This window comes from Podarcis erhardii, assembly GCF_964252035.2.
Source record: "Podarcis erhardii genome assembly, chromosome: 6".
Classification (NCBI taxonomy): domain Eukaryota; kingdom Metazoa; phylum Chordata; class Lepidosauria; order Squamata; family Lacertidae; genus Podarcis; species Podarcis erhardii.
Window position 1 is genome coordinate 59,708,356 of NC_138510.1, and position 17,281 is coordinate 59,725,636.

Genomic DNA, 17,281 nt, shown 5'->3' on the forward strand with positions numbered 1-17,281 from the left:
GCAGTTTCCCAGGAGATAAAAAATTCTATTCAAGTTCCAAGCCAACAATACTTGTAATATCCCTCAGCTCCTCTAGGTGAATTGCAATAACTCAATTCCCTTCCAGATCACGCCCACCAGTCAAAATAACTTGTTATTCCTTGTTACAGATAGGTAGCCGTGTTGGTCTGCCATAGTCAAAACAAAACAAATTCCTTCCAGTAGCACCTTAAAGACCAACTAAGTCAGTTCTTGGTATGAGCTTTCGTGTGCATGAAGAAGTGTGCATGCACACGAAAGCTCATACCAAGAACTGACTTAGTTGGTCTTTAAGGTGCTACTGGAAGGAATTTGTTTTGTTTTGTTATTCCTTGTTTTAAACAATTTATATCCAATTTATAACAAATGTAACCGGCAAAGTCCTCGTAACAAAGTTCTCTTTTTTGTTCTTCCGCTTTGACAGCTCTTTGACAGCTGTCAAAACCTCTCTTTCTCTTCTCCCGGTGCTCTCACAAATCGCTCCCAGGATTCCGGGGGGGGTGGGTGGGTTGCTTTTTAATTCAATTCCACTTTTCTCCTCCAGCTCAGTCTTATAAGTTTCCATCGCGAAGTTAGTAACTTTGTCAAAATAGGGTTACGCTCGATCTTAGTTGTCAAATCCTTTACTTTAACTCCTCTATGACGGGGGGGGGGCTGACTTCCTTTTTGTGCCTCCCCCGCTCACTCCTATTTTTTTTAAAAAATTTATCCCCCTTTTTAGTCCAGGTTCCAATTACTCACGGGTTATTCTTTTAAGTCCAAATTTTCAATAGAAGAAGTCAGCGCTCTCCGTCGAATGGCATGCGGCTTCGCTCGGCAGGGGAAGCGGAGGACTCAAAGCACCCCCCCGTCACCCGTTCCGCAGCCTTTAAAAAGGCTCCTTCGCGGGTCGGGGGGGCGCAAAAGGTGCCAGCCGAGTCACCATGTCCATGGGTTTCAGCGCCCATGATTTTGAGGGTCCCCGCGTCGCTGGCGCGGTAGGACCCAGCCCCTGCCGAGCAGGCTCCCTCCGGAGCTCGGAGGGAGTCCGCCATTCGGCGATGGCGCCAACCCGGAAGTCCCTGTTTTAGCTGATTCAAGCACTATAACTCCTCCTCTCAGACACTCTGCAATGGAAACATACTCTGTGAGTAAAGAGCATCACAGATGCAGGGTTTTTCTATATCTGCAAGAATCCTAAGTGTATTTCTGTTGGTAATTAAATATTTAATGGTATTTAATTATTAAAGCATTTGTGTCTCACCCTTCAGGTGTACATGCACCACTCAGGGCAGCTGACAACATGTAACATCATGCTCCCTGTAGAATGGAAACATTTGCATTTGCACTCTGTCACCAGTGCCAAAGAATCTCCATACCTTACATGCTGCTGCTGCTGCTGCTGCTGCTGCTACTGCAAACCGCTTGTTAAGCATTTGCTTGTTAAATGTGGATCTTGCTAGATGCAATTTGTATAGGAAAATTAGCTTAGATTTCATATTTTAGAAATCTAAATATCTAATGTACAAAGGAAACTCTGAGAAAGAAAATATGGGACTAGCTAGAGTTTATTTTACCCTGTTATATATTTGCTGGGATGGAAAGGCAGCCAATGTATGACACACATATGAATGAGTTGTGCTTTTTTTAGATTTTTGTTGTCATTGCCTTGTGCAGAGAAAGAGAACTCTAAATGGTAAGTGGCATAAATTTTGGAGAGACCGTTCACCACTATGGAGGTGCTAGAAGGTGACTGTAATTTTACCTCATATCTCTAACTTTTGACTTGCTTTGTCTTTGGGACTATGTCTGGGGCTTGCCTTGGATGGAAGGCATTTCTAGGGAAAGACCCTGTCCATGTTCTGTTTTAGAACTACAGGTTAGACTCAAACAGCTTCTTCTCAGGGTTTATGAAATTTCAGCATGTTCTAATTTCACAAGCTGTTTGAGTAACACTGTGTGAAAGACAGATAAAGTGTTAAATATATGGATTATAATCAAACATTTGTGCTTTCTGCCAGCATCTTAAGAGCTTGTAGTAACTGGCACTAATCTCTGTTTAGTCATACTCTGCTAACTAGTTTGGTGAGTTCATCTATTTCTACTGAGAATTCTCTTACCTGAGTGACTCTACCAAGATTTTCATCTATGTCCAACAACAGGCTTCCATTCTCCAGCTGCAATGCATGATTGATGAAAATGAAAGTGAATGATTTATGAAAATGACATGTTCTGCTGAGTACAACAATGATGACTTCAACAATTATTGATTTTACTTCTGAACAAGAGCTATTTTATAGTTTCCTGGTCAGATGCTTTTGCTTGCCTCAGTGATTATATACATACTATACGTTTTCATGGTTATATCGTACAAAGAAACAGAGTCCAGTGTGGGGAAGTGAAAATGAAGGGTTGGGAATATCCATTTAAGAAAAACCACAGTTCTCAGTGGCTTCCCTTGAGTTCTCTGGGCTGTGTAAGTGGACTATAATATGGGACATTGAGGCAAGGGGAAAGAGCACAGAAGTTCCCATACACAGGGGTCCCTAGGGTGAGGATGACTTCCATCTCTACTGTGTCCTACATATATTTCCTCATATATGAAAATGGTCAACATACACTCGTAAGAGAAAAATAAATCCTTGCAGCTGAACACATTACAAGGGACAGAACCACCACCCATTGCCTATAGTTATAGGGAAGCCATGGGAACCACACTAACCATTGGATTTCACCATTATTTTCTCTGAGCAAAATCACTTCTCTATCAGGGAAGAAAAAATAAAGTTTCAAAATGAATCGGAAAGTCCCTTCAAAATGAACCAGGCAGCCCTTTTGTATTTTCTGAATCTGGAGAAAAGCTCTACAACAGACTTCCACAATCTGGTGCCCTCCCAGTGTTTTGAACAGCAACTTCCACCATCCCTAGTCATTGGCCAAATCCTAGAGAAGAGACTTCCTGGTTTATTTTTAAGATGTTCTGGGGTGTCCCAGGGCTTTCATGAATGTAGATTTTTCTCACAACTTTGGCTTGCCTCATAGGCTAACAATACTGAAAGGCAGGAAGAGGCTCATTTCTTTCAAAGCAATTACTTTGAATTGTGGCTTCACATTTTGCTTAATAACTCTCATTCTAATGGGGCTAGAGATTTACTTTAAAAATTAATAATGCCAAGGTCCCCTTGTTGGTTGTGGGCCCAGTACAGATAGCCCCTGAACTCCACCTCCCATCTCAATGGCCCCAGTCAGCATGTGTGTATCTATAAGCTATCAGTTGGCCCAATGCACCATTTAGGATTTATTTTCCTTTTGCGTGGACAGGCGGAGTCCCCAGATCCCGAGTGCCCCCCCCCCCGTCATGTGGAATAACGACTCTAGACAACGTGCTATGGGATTAAATTGGCCACAACTTTATTAAATTTCAAATGTGGGTAGACCTTGGCTCAGGCATTGGGCGTTCTCCCTCTCTAGTCCCCAGCCGGGGACCTAGGGAGCATCAGGGTTATCCAGTGTGTGGGGGGGGGATGGGCCGGCTCTGGAGAACATATGTTCAAGCAGAGATAGCCGTCCCCGTTACGCCGCCGCAGGGGAGAGCAATGACGACCTTTCGGCGTACGGCCAAAGCCTCCCTTCAAAACCCCTTTAACGGGGAACCCTGGTATCACCGCCGCAAAGAGGAAGATGGACTAAAGGATTCCGCCCAAGGCCTGATACCGCCAAAGTTGTGACGTTTTGCTACGGGAAAGGCGAAACCTGCCAATGCAGGGAAATTCCTTTCCGGCCCTTTAACAGCGACCTTATCGTAGCAGCGCCCGCATACCTGTGGAGACAGGTTAACCTGCAAAAGAAGACATTAACTGAGGGTGGGTAGGGTGGGAGAAGCTCTGGTGCCAAGTGAGGATTACCAATTAAGATCCACCCTCTATTGTGTGGGCAGGTAATCCCTCCCCCTACCTGGCCTGGTTTCCCTGGCAACGCTTCCCCCAGGTGGGATTGGACAACTCACTGGGGTAGGCGGGGACCTCCAGGTATCCCACCTGAGGGAAGGCAAAGCCTATGCTGATGGGGCCACTCCAGATCCAGGGCTGCACGTGTCCACGCAAAGGGCGCCCCCCGTTTTAAGTGGGGAGCGGTCATTGTTCTCCTGCCAGCAGGAGAATATGTAGTCACTACTTATGGACTTGCTTTAAGAAAGGCCTACAAAGGTTAACCAGCACATGATTTCAGAGAAGCATGAAGGCAGAGATGCAGTAATAGATTACTTTGCTACAAGTCATGTACATTTTCAGAATCTAAAACAAATTATCTTTTTTCTTGGGACACGATCAGGATTCATCTTGTTTCTCCTCCTCCTGAGCATCACTCCAGCTGTCCTAAAAATTCTTCATTGCTGTCACGCTGAGTCACGCTGTGCCCTCAGCTGCCTTGCTGAACCAACACTGATTGCTCTTATGAAGCTGTCTGGAGAAACAGCAACAGCGTAACACTGGAGAAACATGTGTGCAGCGTTCAACAGACCATTAGCAACAACCTGATTGTGCTATGGCAGGACCTCCCAGAAAATAGTTGCCTGCCATGTCACTGCATGTCCCAAGTGCCCAATTATCATGGAGCACTTGGGCTGTATCCTCCATCAGTTCTTGTTCTGCATCACTTGCCGCTGAGGAGATGCTTCCTAAGGGTGAGCCATTAGTGTCTATTAGACCGTGGAAAAGTCTTCAGCGGAGACTTCACAGGACTACACTGCTCTAACTGGGGGCAAATATTTGGCACCGTTTGTCTGTCTTTCCTTAGACGTTTCAATACAAAAGGTTTCTCCAATTAGAGCAAACCCTCCTGCACCCCCCACCTGCCTCTTCCTAGCGAGCTGCAGAAACAACCGGCAGCATAGCAAGACGTTAGATTGCTTGATCTTTCTGTATAATTGCAGCCTTTGTGGATTTCTCTCTGTGTGTTAAAATGTAAAGGCTGCTTCTAATTACTTGAAAATCTGTCTCATCACAGATCAAAATATACACACACAGACCCCACAGCTCAGTCAGTGAAGAACACACAAGCAAGTTGCCTGAAGGGGTAGGGGGAATAGCAAAAACCCTCCTACCAGGAAGGTATTAAGCCTTTCAACAACTGTTGTATCTCCTCCTGTTGGCATACAGAAAGAGAGGTTGCAAATGTTTCAACCTGATGTTTAAATTAAAAGGCACCTGTCTGGGTTTTGTAAGCCTCTCCATTGCCACGGCATTTGTCATTTGGTGGAAGGGAAAAGACAAAATCATATTTGTTTTTTAAAATTTGTAGGAGGGTAGTGAAACAACAGGATACAATGTAGAGTCTACCTGAGCTATGTTCATTGAGAAACAGACACACACACACAGAAAGGAGTGGAGGGAGTAAGAGGTGAGGTTGTATCCCATACTAATCCTACTCATCTAATAGACCAACTGAAGTTAATGGATACAACTAACTTAAGTTCATTAAGTTCAATGGGTCTAAGCAGGGCTAGCATTAGATAAAATCCCGGGTCTTGGATTCTTCACCTTCATATTTGACAGACAAAGCAAACAGTTTAGGCAATTGGTACATTTCAATTCCAAATAGCCATTCTCTTTTTGAATTCCTCCTGCTGCTAATCTGGTGCTTGTTTTTCCATGATATTCTATCATGTTTGTGCCTTATTTTACAAACTGCCTTTTGAGCATGTCTGAGTCTAACGGAGCTTGTATAGAATTGATTTCTAATGAATTTTGCCCAATATATGTAGGTCTGCAAACCTCCTAGGAATGTATTCTCAGGAATCATTTATTCCTGGCATTAAGTCTCCTTTGTGCACCCACTGTTAATATTAGCAAATGCTCTGTGGGAGGCCTCCAAGCCTTAGAATAGTTTATTAAGCAATTAATGAAGTTTTTAATTCTTAAAATCTTTGCAGCAGGAAACGTTTGAGCAAATCATAAAAAATATCACTGTCTTGACCTAATGGATAGAGATGTTGCTTCAAAAATCTAATAAAGTAGTTAATTGCTTTGTCTCTCATCTCAATAATGCATTATTAAAAAGCCTTCTCAAAACTGACACATCTCAAAAATGCAAGCTCTGGAAGCTGAGAACAAAGCTGTCTAGTCTCTATTGTAAATCATGCCTGAGCTGCCAGGGGACTCCCACATTGGTGTGTGTGTGTGTGTGTGTTTGATTTGAAACTGCCTGAAGAAGTGCTCTGCTGGCTTAGGCCAGTGGCTCATTTAGTCCAGCATTGTCTTCTCACAGCTTCTTACTAGATGCCTTGAAGAAGACCACAAGCAGGACATGAGACCAACAGCATTCCCAGCAACTAATATCCAGAGGTATACTCCCCTCAACAATGGACGTGGAACACTGCCAGTAGCTGCTGATAGCCTTATTTTCCAATAATTTGTCTAATCCTTTTTTAAGCCATTGAATTTTGGTGACTATGCGCTGCATGAAGAAATACTTCCTCTTGTCTGTTCCGAATCTTCCAACATTTAGCTTCATTAGTTGACCCTGGGTTCTAATATTATGACAGACAAAATTTTCTCCAGCCACTTTCTTCACACTACACCTGTATCTTGTTCCCCCCTTACCTTTTCTCTAAACTAAATAGCCCCAAATGTTGTAAGGCTTTTGAAAGTACAAGTACACTGTGACTACTGGATCTCCCCTATCCATATGCTTAGTGACACTCTCAACAAATCCTAAAAGGATAGTTAGACTTGCAGAAGCCATGCTGGTTGTTCTTCAGCAAGGCTTCTTCATCGGCTTGCTTGGTAATTCTAGCATTAATAATGCTTTCCACCAGCTTTCCTGGAACAGACATTAATCTAACCAGATTGTAATTTCCCAGAAACCCCATCGCCACCTGACCTCTTTGTAAAAATTGGTCTTACATTGCCTACTTTCTCCGGCACAGATGAGCTTAGGGACAATTTTCACTTTTTTCCTTTTCTTCATTGAAGGCCAGCAATTTCACATTTAAGTGAAATTAGTCTTGGGTGTCCTCTGGACCCATTTCCATTATATATTGTAAATATTACTTTTTATTTTTGTTTAGAATATTTAAGATGTTTATTATGGCTTAACTTTTGCTTGTGTTAATGGATAAACCCAAACAGTATCACTATGCTTTGCTTCAAGGCCCACAAAGTAGGAACTGAATCCATAGTTTGGAGCTGGTTTATGAATCTTGGCTTGCTTTAACCACAGTTTGTTGTTACTTCTGAACATAGGTTGGTGATGACTGCTTAGAAAGTTCTCATTAGTGCAGTGAGTGTTATGAGTGAAGCGTGTTATCTTGTTCTTAGTTTCCTTTGTATTCCTCACACAGTTTTCAAATTCATCACTTCCAGATGAATGTCTAGGTTAGGTCAGCTAGCCACTGCTAATTATTTTCAAATTGTAGCTTAATGTATTTATAAGCAAGTGTTCGCATTAAAATCTTTCGACGTTGAACACAATTCATTCAAGGAACATTAAGCATTCCACCTCACTTGTTGACTAGCTTCAAAAGAAGAACTTCCTCAGATAATCAAAATGTGTATTGAGCCATTTAGGTTTGTTCTACTCAACTTGATTTTTGTAGTCAAGTTAATTCAAAACTCCTCTCTGATGTGTTTGTTTACCCTTAAATAGGAATCTCATTAAATAGTATGATTTTCAACAACACAACAAGCACCCAGAAATCTTTGTAATGTCTTTCCTGACTTAATTCCCTAAGGCTGTTTGACTCATCTAGGCATTTATGTGCACCTCATGAAATGCTACCTTATCATAATTTTATATAGCTTATTTTTTTAAAAAAAATAAAAGTGACTATAGGATTGTTAGGCTACAGTCCTACCATTACAGTGGTACCTCGGGTTAAGTACCATATTTTTCGCCCTATAGGACGCACCGTCCCATAAGGCGCACCTAGTTTTTTTGGGGGGAAATAAAGGAATTTTTTTTTATTTCCTCCCCAGGTGCGGGACTGGGGCAGGGGAAGCCCGAGCTTCCCCTGACCCCAGCCCCCAGAACAGGCAACTCTCCGCAAGGCGCAGCAGCCCAGCGCCGGGCTCCCACGGCTTGCGGAGATCTGTGCGAAGCCTGGAGAGCACCGACCCCTCTCGCTCTCCAGGCTTCAGCGAAAGCCTGCATTAACCCCATAGGATGCACACACATTTCCCCTTCATTTTTGGAGGGTAAAAAGTGCGTCCTATGGGGTGAAAAATTTGTTCCGGAGGTCTGTACTTAACCTGAAACTGTTCTTAACCTGAAGCACCACTTTAGCTAATGGGGCCTCCCGCTACCGCCACACCGCCGGGGCACGATTTCTGTTCTCATCCTGAAGCAAAGTTCTTAACCTGAAGAACTATTTCTGGGTTAGCGGAGTCTGTAACCTGAAGCATATGTAACCTGAAGCGTATGTAACCCGAGGTACCACTGTATAAATTTTAGCAGCACTTAGGCATGGCATAACTTTTGACTTGGTTGTAGCCAATTTATCTGTATTTGGCCCAGTAATGTGAGTGAATAAGGTATCAAGCTTATTTAAATGGGTAAAATACAAATGCAGGCTAAGCTACAAGGTAAGGTGGGGATAATACTCTGAAATCAGCGGAAAACATGTTAAAATGCAGGCATTTTAGAGGAAACGCACTCTGGTTTTTATGAAGGGTATTTGGAAACAAGCAAGAACAAACTTCCAGGCTGCAAGGCTATAGTCCCCTGGGGACTATGCCCAAGGAATATAGGATTTGTCAGATCTTACTTTCCAATGGTGGAAACACCCTCTGTTGTGGAAAGGCATCTGCAGCCAGTGGCCTTCCAATGTTGGAGGTGTGTCATGAGATGCTTCAGAATCCTCACAATCCTGACACATCCTTAAAACAGGAAATATAGTAGCATAGCATAGGAAAAGCACATCTCTTCCTTCTTCTGCCTTGCTGGAATAAGCCCAGCACACCCACACCCACACCCCCACACCACACACCTTTGCCTACCCTTTATACCACTTTAGTCAAGAGGTGGCCTGCTTAATTCTTGACCCCTAGTTCTATGGATCTCATTACACAGAACATTATGCAAATATGAAAAAAACTCAAATCCAAAACAAAAGTGTAATGCTTGCTGTAAATGTTCAAGTTATATGGTATTGTTAATTATGTGTTTAGAGATTTCAAGAATGGAAGCTTGTTTTTTCCACCTCCTAGAAACAGTTCCTTGGTTAACAAGAAAGGGTAGTCATACTGCAAATACATACATATAAATATGCAAGCATAGACACGCCTCTTACAAAGTTGAGCCACATTATTCATGTCCATGAGAGCAGACACAGCATGCTTGCCAGTGTAATTTATATTCAACATGGACTAGCAGACCCCAGGATTTATGTTATGGAGAATGAATATGTCCTCTCACTTTACAGGTTGCACCCACAGTAAAACTTGCCCTTCTTTGGTAATGCTGCTGGGAAGGATCCATTTTTGTTTTGCAAGACCTTAGAATTTGATGAGAGAGGGAGCAGGGAACTCTTTGCCCATTTAACTAAAGTGGGATTTGATGAGAGAGGGGACCAGTGAATGTGGGTTGGGTCACTGGTGCCTGAGGTAAGGAGAAAATATTGAGGAATAAGACAATTGTGCTGCTTTCAGACACTTTACTGAGGTGAAATAATTAATTATCACCATCATTATCTTTCCCTTTTGTTTACCTTCTGCTAGATGCCCTGGAGCAGAGTCATTTCTATAGGTTAATAGAGATTCCTCCTGAGTTTCCACTATGAGGTAAATAACTGCAGCTTCCTCAGGTACAGGCTGGAAGGAGTCTAGACATTTTACTAATAAAAGTAATATTTTTGCTCTACTTTGATATGACCTGAATAGCATAACTGCAGTCTTTTGCTATGCCACTACAAAATCAACAGATCTAGGTCATTTGAGCTCCTTCCAGTGCCATATTTTTTTCCTGAGCAATGCTAGCATTGGAACAAGTCATGCCATGGCCTCCTCCATGTGGCCAACATCTTTTGTGACATCAAAACTAACATCAAAAGAGGTGCTTCCAATCTATCCAATAATGTAAAGGGCAGTGGGGGGGGGGAGGACTTCAGCTGTTTTGTTTGAAAACATTAAAATTAAAAAAACGGTTCCTGAAGAGTTTCTTCCAGGTTTCTATAGACTGTTCATTACAGGAATCAACTTGATTAAAGTACTTATTTTCCCATTATAGTGACATGATCCAAAATCCCACATGCAGAACCTTTCCATCCTCATCAATTAAAGAAACAAAAAAACAAAACAACCCAGTCTCTGCATATGGTGATTCTCATGGTGCATGTAGATCATTTCTGTAGCCTTAGAAGTCAAGGAAAATTTTCCCTGCACAAACTGAGATCTCCATGTACACTGCATTTGCTCCATCACATCCCAAATCTGTATATGTTGTGTAGTCTGGGGTAAAATTGTTGTGTAACCTATTAACACATTTTCAATGGGTAAGTTACCGTATTTTTCGCTCTATAAAACGCACCAGACCACAAGACGCACCTAGTTCTTGGAGGAGGAAAACAAGAAAAAAAATATTCTGAATATCAGAAGCCAGAACAGCAAGAGGGATCACTGCACAGTGAAAGCAGCGATCCCTCTTGCTGTTCTGGCTTCTGGGATAGCTGCACAGCCTGCATTCACTCCATAAGACGCACACACATTTCCCCTTACTTTTTAGGAGGGAAAAAGTGAGTCTTATAGAGCAAAAAATACGGTAAGCATTTTTTTGTTGTGGACTTCCTCAAATATTTGAGAAGGTATAAGTGAGAGAAAAGGGGACTGTAACCATTCAAGGGTTACATTCAAATGGATGGCCATTCAAATGGATTACCTTGTCAAACCTAGCCAAAGAGTGCAATTACATTAGAACACACTATCTGTCAGTTAGTCTTATGCAGAGAACCATGTGTCCTTTGGGACAGCAAATAATATGTAGGTTGGGTTCTCACCAACTAGGTGCGCTCCCACCCACCCACCCACCCACATTACACAGACAGGCTTCTCTGATCTACAGCTTTCATTGGTGGCAGAAACAAGCAAACAATCAATTCATAATTATAATTCACCATAGGTGCCATTTAATAGGAAGTTCTCCAGCAAAATCCCCACTGAATAGGAATGATTGAAGTCCAGAACAACACACTTACATACAGTGTTGCCTCGCAAGACGAAAAGAATCCGTTCCGCGAGTCTCTTCGTCTAGCGGTTTTTTCATCTTGCGAAGCAAGCCCATTAGCGGATTAGCGGATTAGCGCTATTAGCGGTTTAGCGGCTTTTAGCGGCTTATCGGCTTATCGGATAAGCGGCTTAGCGGCTTAGAAAAAGGAGGGGGAGGGGAAAAAACCCGCAGGAACTCGCAAGACATTTTCGTCTTGCGAAGCAAGCCCATAGGAAATTCGTTTTGCGAAGCACCTCCAAAACGGAAAACTCTTTCGTCTAGCGAGTTTTCCGTCTTGCGAGGCATTCATCTTGCGGGGCACCACTGTACAAGTAAATTTGCATGGGAGAACATCATGATAGGATGTGGCAATCATATACGTGGCAGATCCCAATTCTAGGACATACCTATATCACTACTATATTCATATCTGGTGATCTAAAGATTTAATTTTAAAGGCAGCTAAAAGTTGTATCTGGCAAATCAGCTCAAGTTCAGAAGAAGCTAACAGCTTGCAGATATTTTTTTTTCAATTTTCAGAAAGAAAGAAAATATTCTAAAGAGCTGGAGTTAAAACAAGCAGAATACCACTTTGAGATTCAGAAATGCCACATTCAAATTGAGAGGATGTATTACATTTTATGAAACATTGGCATAACATTTTCCTCACATTTAAGATTTTGCCAGACCTTGTTATCTTATGCTTTTTCAGGATAAAATAAAGGGAAATTCTCTATTTAATTCCTTAGACTTAACTTAATAAGAATACATTTTATCTTGCATTAAACTGACAAATGTTTCCCTAAACTGGCAGGAAAACTCTTTTTCAAATCCTGTAATAGTTTGCAACTCACAAAAACAAGAGAGGCTATTTAAGAAAGTACCAGTGTTCTCTACTGAAGAGCTGAAGGTATAAAATTTCTGAGTGAACATGCTTGGCGGGATGGGAGATCATGTGAATTATAGCTAAACACATTGATTTAAGATTAAGCCCCCTCAAAAAGGAAGAAAGAAAAGGCTCTCGGTAATGTTTTTTTCTAGAACCCCCTCAGCAAAAGGAGACAAAAACTATTCCATCAGTGCTGGGCCAATATGTGAAGGCAGTAACAGGCTCTCCCCATTCTTTGTGATATCAGCAATCTTTCAGGCCATGTGCAGACAATGGGATAAATGTTTGCTTCCCTGTAATGTGGCATCTGTTAGTTTTAAAGGAGTGTATGCACACAGCAGTACACAGTTTTCCAAGAGGGAAAAGCATACTTCCTCTGCTACAGATGCTCTGCATCACATCCCTACACCTCTGTTTGCAACATGCTTTTGAGCTAGCTTTTTGAGATGGCCAGAAAGCACCCTTCATCACTTTTCTGGTGGTATGGGAACTGGTGGAAACAAACTAGCATAAAAAACAAACAGTACATTTTCAAGGAGAATTTTGATAAAGTTACAACTTTTATTATGTTTTTGGAATATTAATAGAGGAAAGATGCTTGCTTTCAGAGACAGGTGCAGGTGCTCTATGAATTAGAGGCAGGAGCAGTAATTTGAGAATAAAATGAATTAATTTAAAGAGAATAATGTAACAGTAACAGACATAATTTTCTTAATTAAAAATGTCAGAAAAAGTCTTACTGACAAAGTGTCTTTTTTCAATGATTTTTTTTTCCTGGTCTGGGGGCCTCTTCTTTTTGACTTGTTGCTACTGGTAGTGTTGCACTACTCAGCAATTGCAACATAGCTGGGATTTTGCAGTACCTTTGTTTTCTCCCTTGGTCTAAAAGCAGGCTTCCCTGGATTGTTATATGTTTGGACATGTGCCCTCTTCACACACCCTAAATTGGTAAGGATTAAAGGACAGGAATTCATTCAGAACCAGGAGAGGAATAATTGGTGGATCATTCCAATAGGAAACATTACACTAATCAGTACAGTGGTGCCTCGCAAGACGAAAATAATCCGTTCCGCGAGTCTCTTCATCTAGCGTTTTTTTCGTCTTCCGAAGCAACCCTATTAGCGGCTTAGCGGCTTAGCGCTATTAGCGGCTTAGTGGCTATTAAAGGCTTAGCGGCTTAGTGGCTAAGAGGCTATTAGCGGCTTAGCGGCTTAGAAAAGGGGGGGGGAGCGAAAAAAATCGCAAGAATTGCAAGACATTTTTGTCTTGCGAAGCAAGCCCATAGGGAAATTCGTCTTGCGAAGCGCATCGAAAAACGGAAAACCCTTTCGTCTAGCGGGTTTTTCGTCTTGCGAGGCATTCGTCTTGCAGGGCACCACTGTAATATAATTGCTCCAGGAGATGTGACTATGCATCTTGATAACTGATGTCAACATTTTTCATTTTTTAGTTTGCAATATTGTGGCATTTATAGCCTTGATATTCCTGCACTTTGCAAAAGTATCAAGTGAGGGAGAAGGATTTATTGTTGAAATACACTGACAGCATATTGATGTCCCTAGCAGAAAGTTAAAGAGGATTTGCACATCACAATGAACACAGGACAGCAGTGATGAGTTCTCCTGTTCTGAAACATGAATTCAGATTTACCCTACGCACCAATGTATTCATGCTATATTTGTCACTACCCCAATCTACACTATTTGTTCTTATTTGTAAGATAGAAATTGAAGACAAAGGTAATTTTTGCTTTGAAGGAGCAAAACTTGAAAAACAAAACTTAATGTGACCTAGAAATTCAGTGAAGGAACATATTATGTAAGAAATATTAATGTTTCCAGTGCAATTTCTATAGCTGAGAAGTATTTCATTCATAAAGACATCTTCATCTCACAACTGCCATCTAGCAAATACTATATATGCTCAAGGAAAAAATAAATGCAACATTAATGTGATTATAAATGTCTAGATGGAATTGTGGAAATAGGTCTCCTGCCTTGCTTAAGCAAGCTGCACACATTGCTGGAGGGCAGTGCCTGCAGATGCTCCCCCGAATGCCATCTGGATACTACTTTTGAATCCAAGGTACAAGAAAAACATACCAAGGTGCATTTAATAATACAACAGGGCAGGAAGGCTCATCAAATACACACAACATACAGTGATATGTGCATTGGTAGATACAACATTCTATGAAAACATAGAGCATGACACAAAGTTGATAACATAGGTTGCAAAGACGACAGCAGCAGCTGCATGTTGACTGCTTACAAACGCTTCTGCTACAATGGTGCAATTTCTGCACTGAGACAAACACTTTTCACCTTTGCTACTCAAGCTTTGCCATTAATGATCACCAGAGTTCCCCTGACAAATGGTACTAATATCAAGACAAATAAATAAACTATGATTCTAGCCCTACAAGTGCATCTGTAACATGGGGTTCATTCTGTGTCTCTTGCTGGTCTACACCCCCCCCCCCAAACACCATCTTTATTTTAAATAAACTAATAAAAAAAATCCTTTACAAGTAGATCACTTTCTTTTTTGCTTGGGAAAACCAAATTCTCCTGGTCTCTTAAAAACCTCTTTAGTTTTGCAACTACAAACTACTGGCGTTTTCAGTCAGTTTCGTATTGGAAAACATGGATTTAAGAGTTGAACATCCAGTGAATACAGAAATCTAGATCTGGATAAGTTTTCAGAACTATGATTTAAACTTAAATTTCACTGGTTAAATCTACTTAAACATTTTGTAGGCCATGATCCAGCAGAAGCTTCCATTCATTAATTTCAATGGGGCTTGTGCAAGAAAGCTTCTGTTGGATTTTGGCCCAAATGCTAAGAGAGTAGTTAAGGGTTAGTCTTACTTACTAAAAGCAGGTATGAGATTAAATTTAATGATCTGCTTTGAATTATACATATAGGGGAAATCTCAAAATAGTGTGAGTGGTGCCTGTTCATGCAACAAGGTGGCTGCTTGACACTGGAGAGACCTGTCAGGAGTAAGCATGGACCAATGGTACCAAATAGTATGGGAAACAGCCCTACTAGAAAAATTAGCTAATAAACTGAAACTGACACAGGGACAAACAGAAGAAGACACCTTCACCCCAGTATGGCTCCCCTTTATCACATACACAGCCCAACAGGACAATGACAATAATCCACCAACAGCATACAAATCAATATGGCTAACCTGATCCAAAACACCCACCCACCTCACTCTCACACAAAAACAAAGATCACCACAGCCAATCACAAACAAACAATCACACCCTAGGCCAACCCCAACCTCTCTCACCACCAAAGGAACACAAGTGAACAACACAAGCACGCTGACACCAAACTCCACATACATTAAGCATAATAGAAACACCGCTACCCGACCCCACCCCCATCCATCTCCCCTCCCTTCACCCTCTTTCTTTTTTTTCTTTTTTTTTCTTCTCCCCCTAATGCCTCAACAAATGAAACGGATTTGTAAAAATGTTACATGAAGAGAAAAAATACGAGGCATTACACTCACACTGTAAAACAAGAAAACCCTTAATAAAATATTTTTTTAAAAAAACAAGAAAAAAAAACAGGGTGTCTGCTTTTCCTTCTTCATCCTGCAGTGCTATGCATGCCCCCCACCCTCCAAAAGAACTGCCCTGGAAACTCTGGATGGGGACCCACTGTTGCCCCTTCAGATTTCCACTGCACAAGTGAGAAGACATCACTGGATCTAAGCACATCTTTGTGTGTAAGCAATCCTGACTAGTCTTTTGCAACCAAGCAAACAAATGTAACATTAAAATTTGGGATGTTTAGAAGTTAAACATGAACAGATTGTTGCTACTGGTCCCAATTTAAGCTCAAAATTTGTGAAGCTCATGTGTTAACCATGACCAGATTATCATTAGTGTTCTGAGCACCACTATTCCTTGCTGAGCTTCTAATAGGAAATACAAAGAGAGATTCAGTATATTTCATTGCCAACCTTGCCATTCACAAACCTTCATCTGATTACTGTGAGTCATCGGATACTAAGGGGAATCCATGGAATTACTGACTTGCTAGACATAGTGAGTTTTCCTCCAGGATCTTTAGTATCCAAATTGGCTTTCGTATTTGCATTAGTAAAAATATTTTTGTGACTTGTAGCTCTGAGTAACCACTTGTACACCTACATACATCCATGCACATATATTTGTATATTTCAGTGTGAATAACTACTATTACTTCTACTACTGCTATATAAGAATGCGACAGAAAGACAGCTTAAGTGGAATAAATCTTTCCAAAAACCTACACCCATTCAAATCATAACTGATGTGGGTTGAGTCCTAATATCCTGATTTGCAAACAGATGACACCTACTCTGCCCAGGGATACATGACTAATCAATGGCAGGCAATGGGGGATTGTGGAAATGCGGTAGGGATACATCTTTATATAGCACTGTGATGAGTTGTTTGAAAGCCTTCATAAAATTGTAAACAGATAGTTTGGACATGTTGATGGGAAGATTAGGTTTTATTGTGACTTGAGTGACAGGCTTAGTGAAGGGTATTTACGGTTTGCCTCCTGTTGCTAAAAACACCATGACAAGCAGAACCTGACATGTGTGCATAATGGGAAGGCTTTGGGGGAAAAAATTATAAGAAAAAGAGCTCATTAAGAAGCTTGTATTTCAGCAAGCTTCATTTTCACATGCTGAGAAAACTGCAGCATTGGGGAGCCACACAAGGCATGGAAGATCTGCAATTTGGCAAAGGCTGCTTTACTTTGACTTTGCTCACACGCATTCCCAAAAGACTAAGTGGGAAGTTCTGTCCAAAAGTGGCAGGGAGGACTGGTAAACATCAATATCAAAATAGGAAGGAAGGAAGGAAGGAAAGAAGGAAAGGCATAATGTGGTCCAGCATTCAAACTCAGCAGAGACACCAAATTAATTTTGCAGAATACAAATGTGTGTAGCTGTTATACACAATTTATTTTCACTCTCCAATTTCTACCCAGAAGATTAATTATGATGTCCATATGCAGCAGGAGAACAGGAAAATAGCCTTGCCAAGGCTGCTTTCCCCAAAATGAAAATGAACTGTCTTACATCAGCCGCAGCGTTATAAAGTACAGTGAATTAGAAAGAGGAGAGAATAAGGAAACACTTCTCTGTTGTTAAAGTCATTTAGCCAAAGTCATTTAGACATT

General features: G+C 41.3%; 1 protein-coding gene across 5 annotated transcripts in view; it reads right to left on the minus strand.

The window, feature by feature from the left end:
• DAB1 (DAB adaptor protein 1) overlaps window positions 1-17,281 on the minus strand; it is a 643,380-nt gene that overhangs the window by 24,351 nt on the left and 601,748 nt on the right. For all 5 annotated transcript variants that reach the window (XM_081867205.1, XM_081867206.1, XM_081867208.1 and 2 more), the window contains one exon: window positions 2,118-2,174. In XM_081867205.1, coding sequence (XP_081723331.1) covers window positions 2,118-2,174 — 57 coding nt within the window. The remainder of the gene's footprint in view (window positions 1-2,117; window positions 2,175-17,281) is intronic.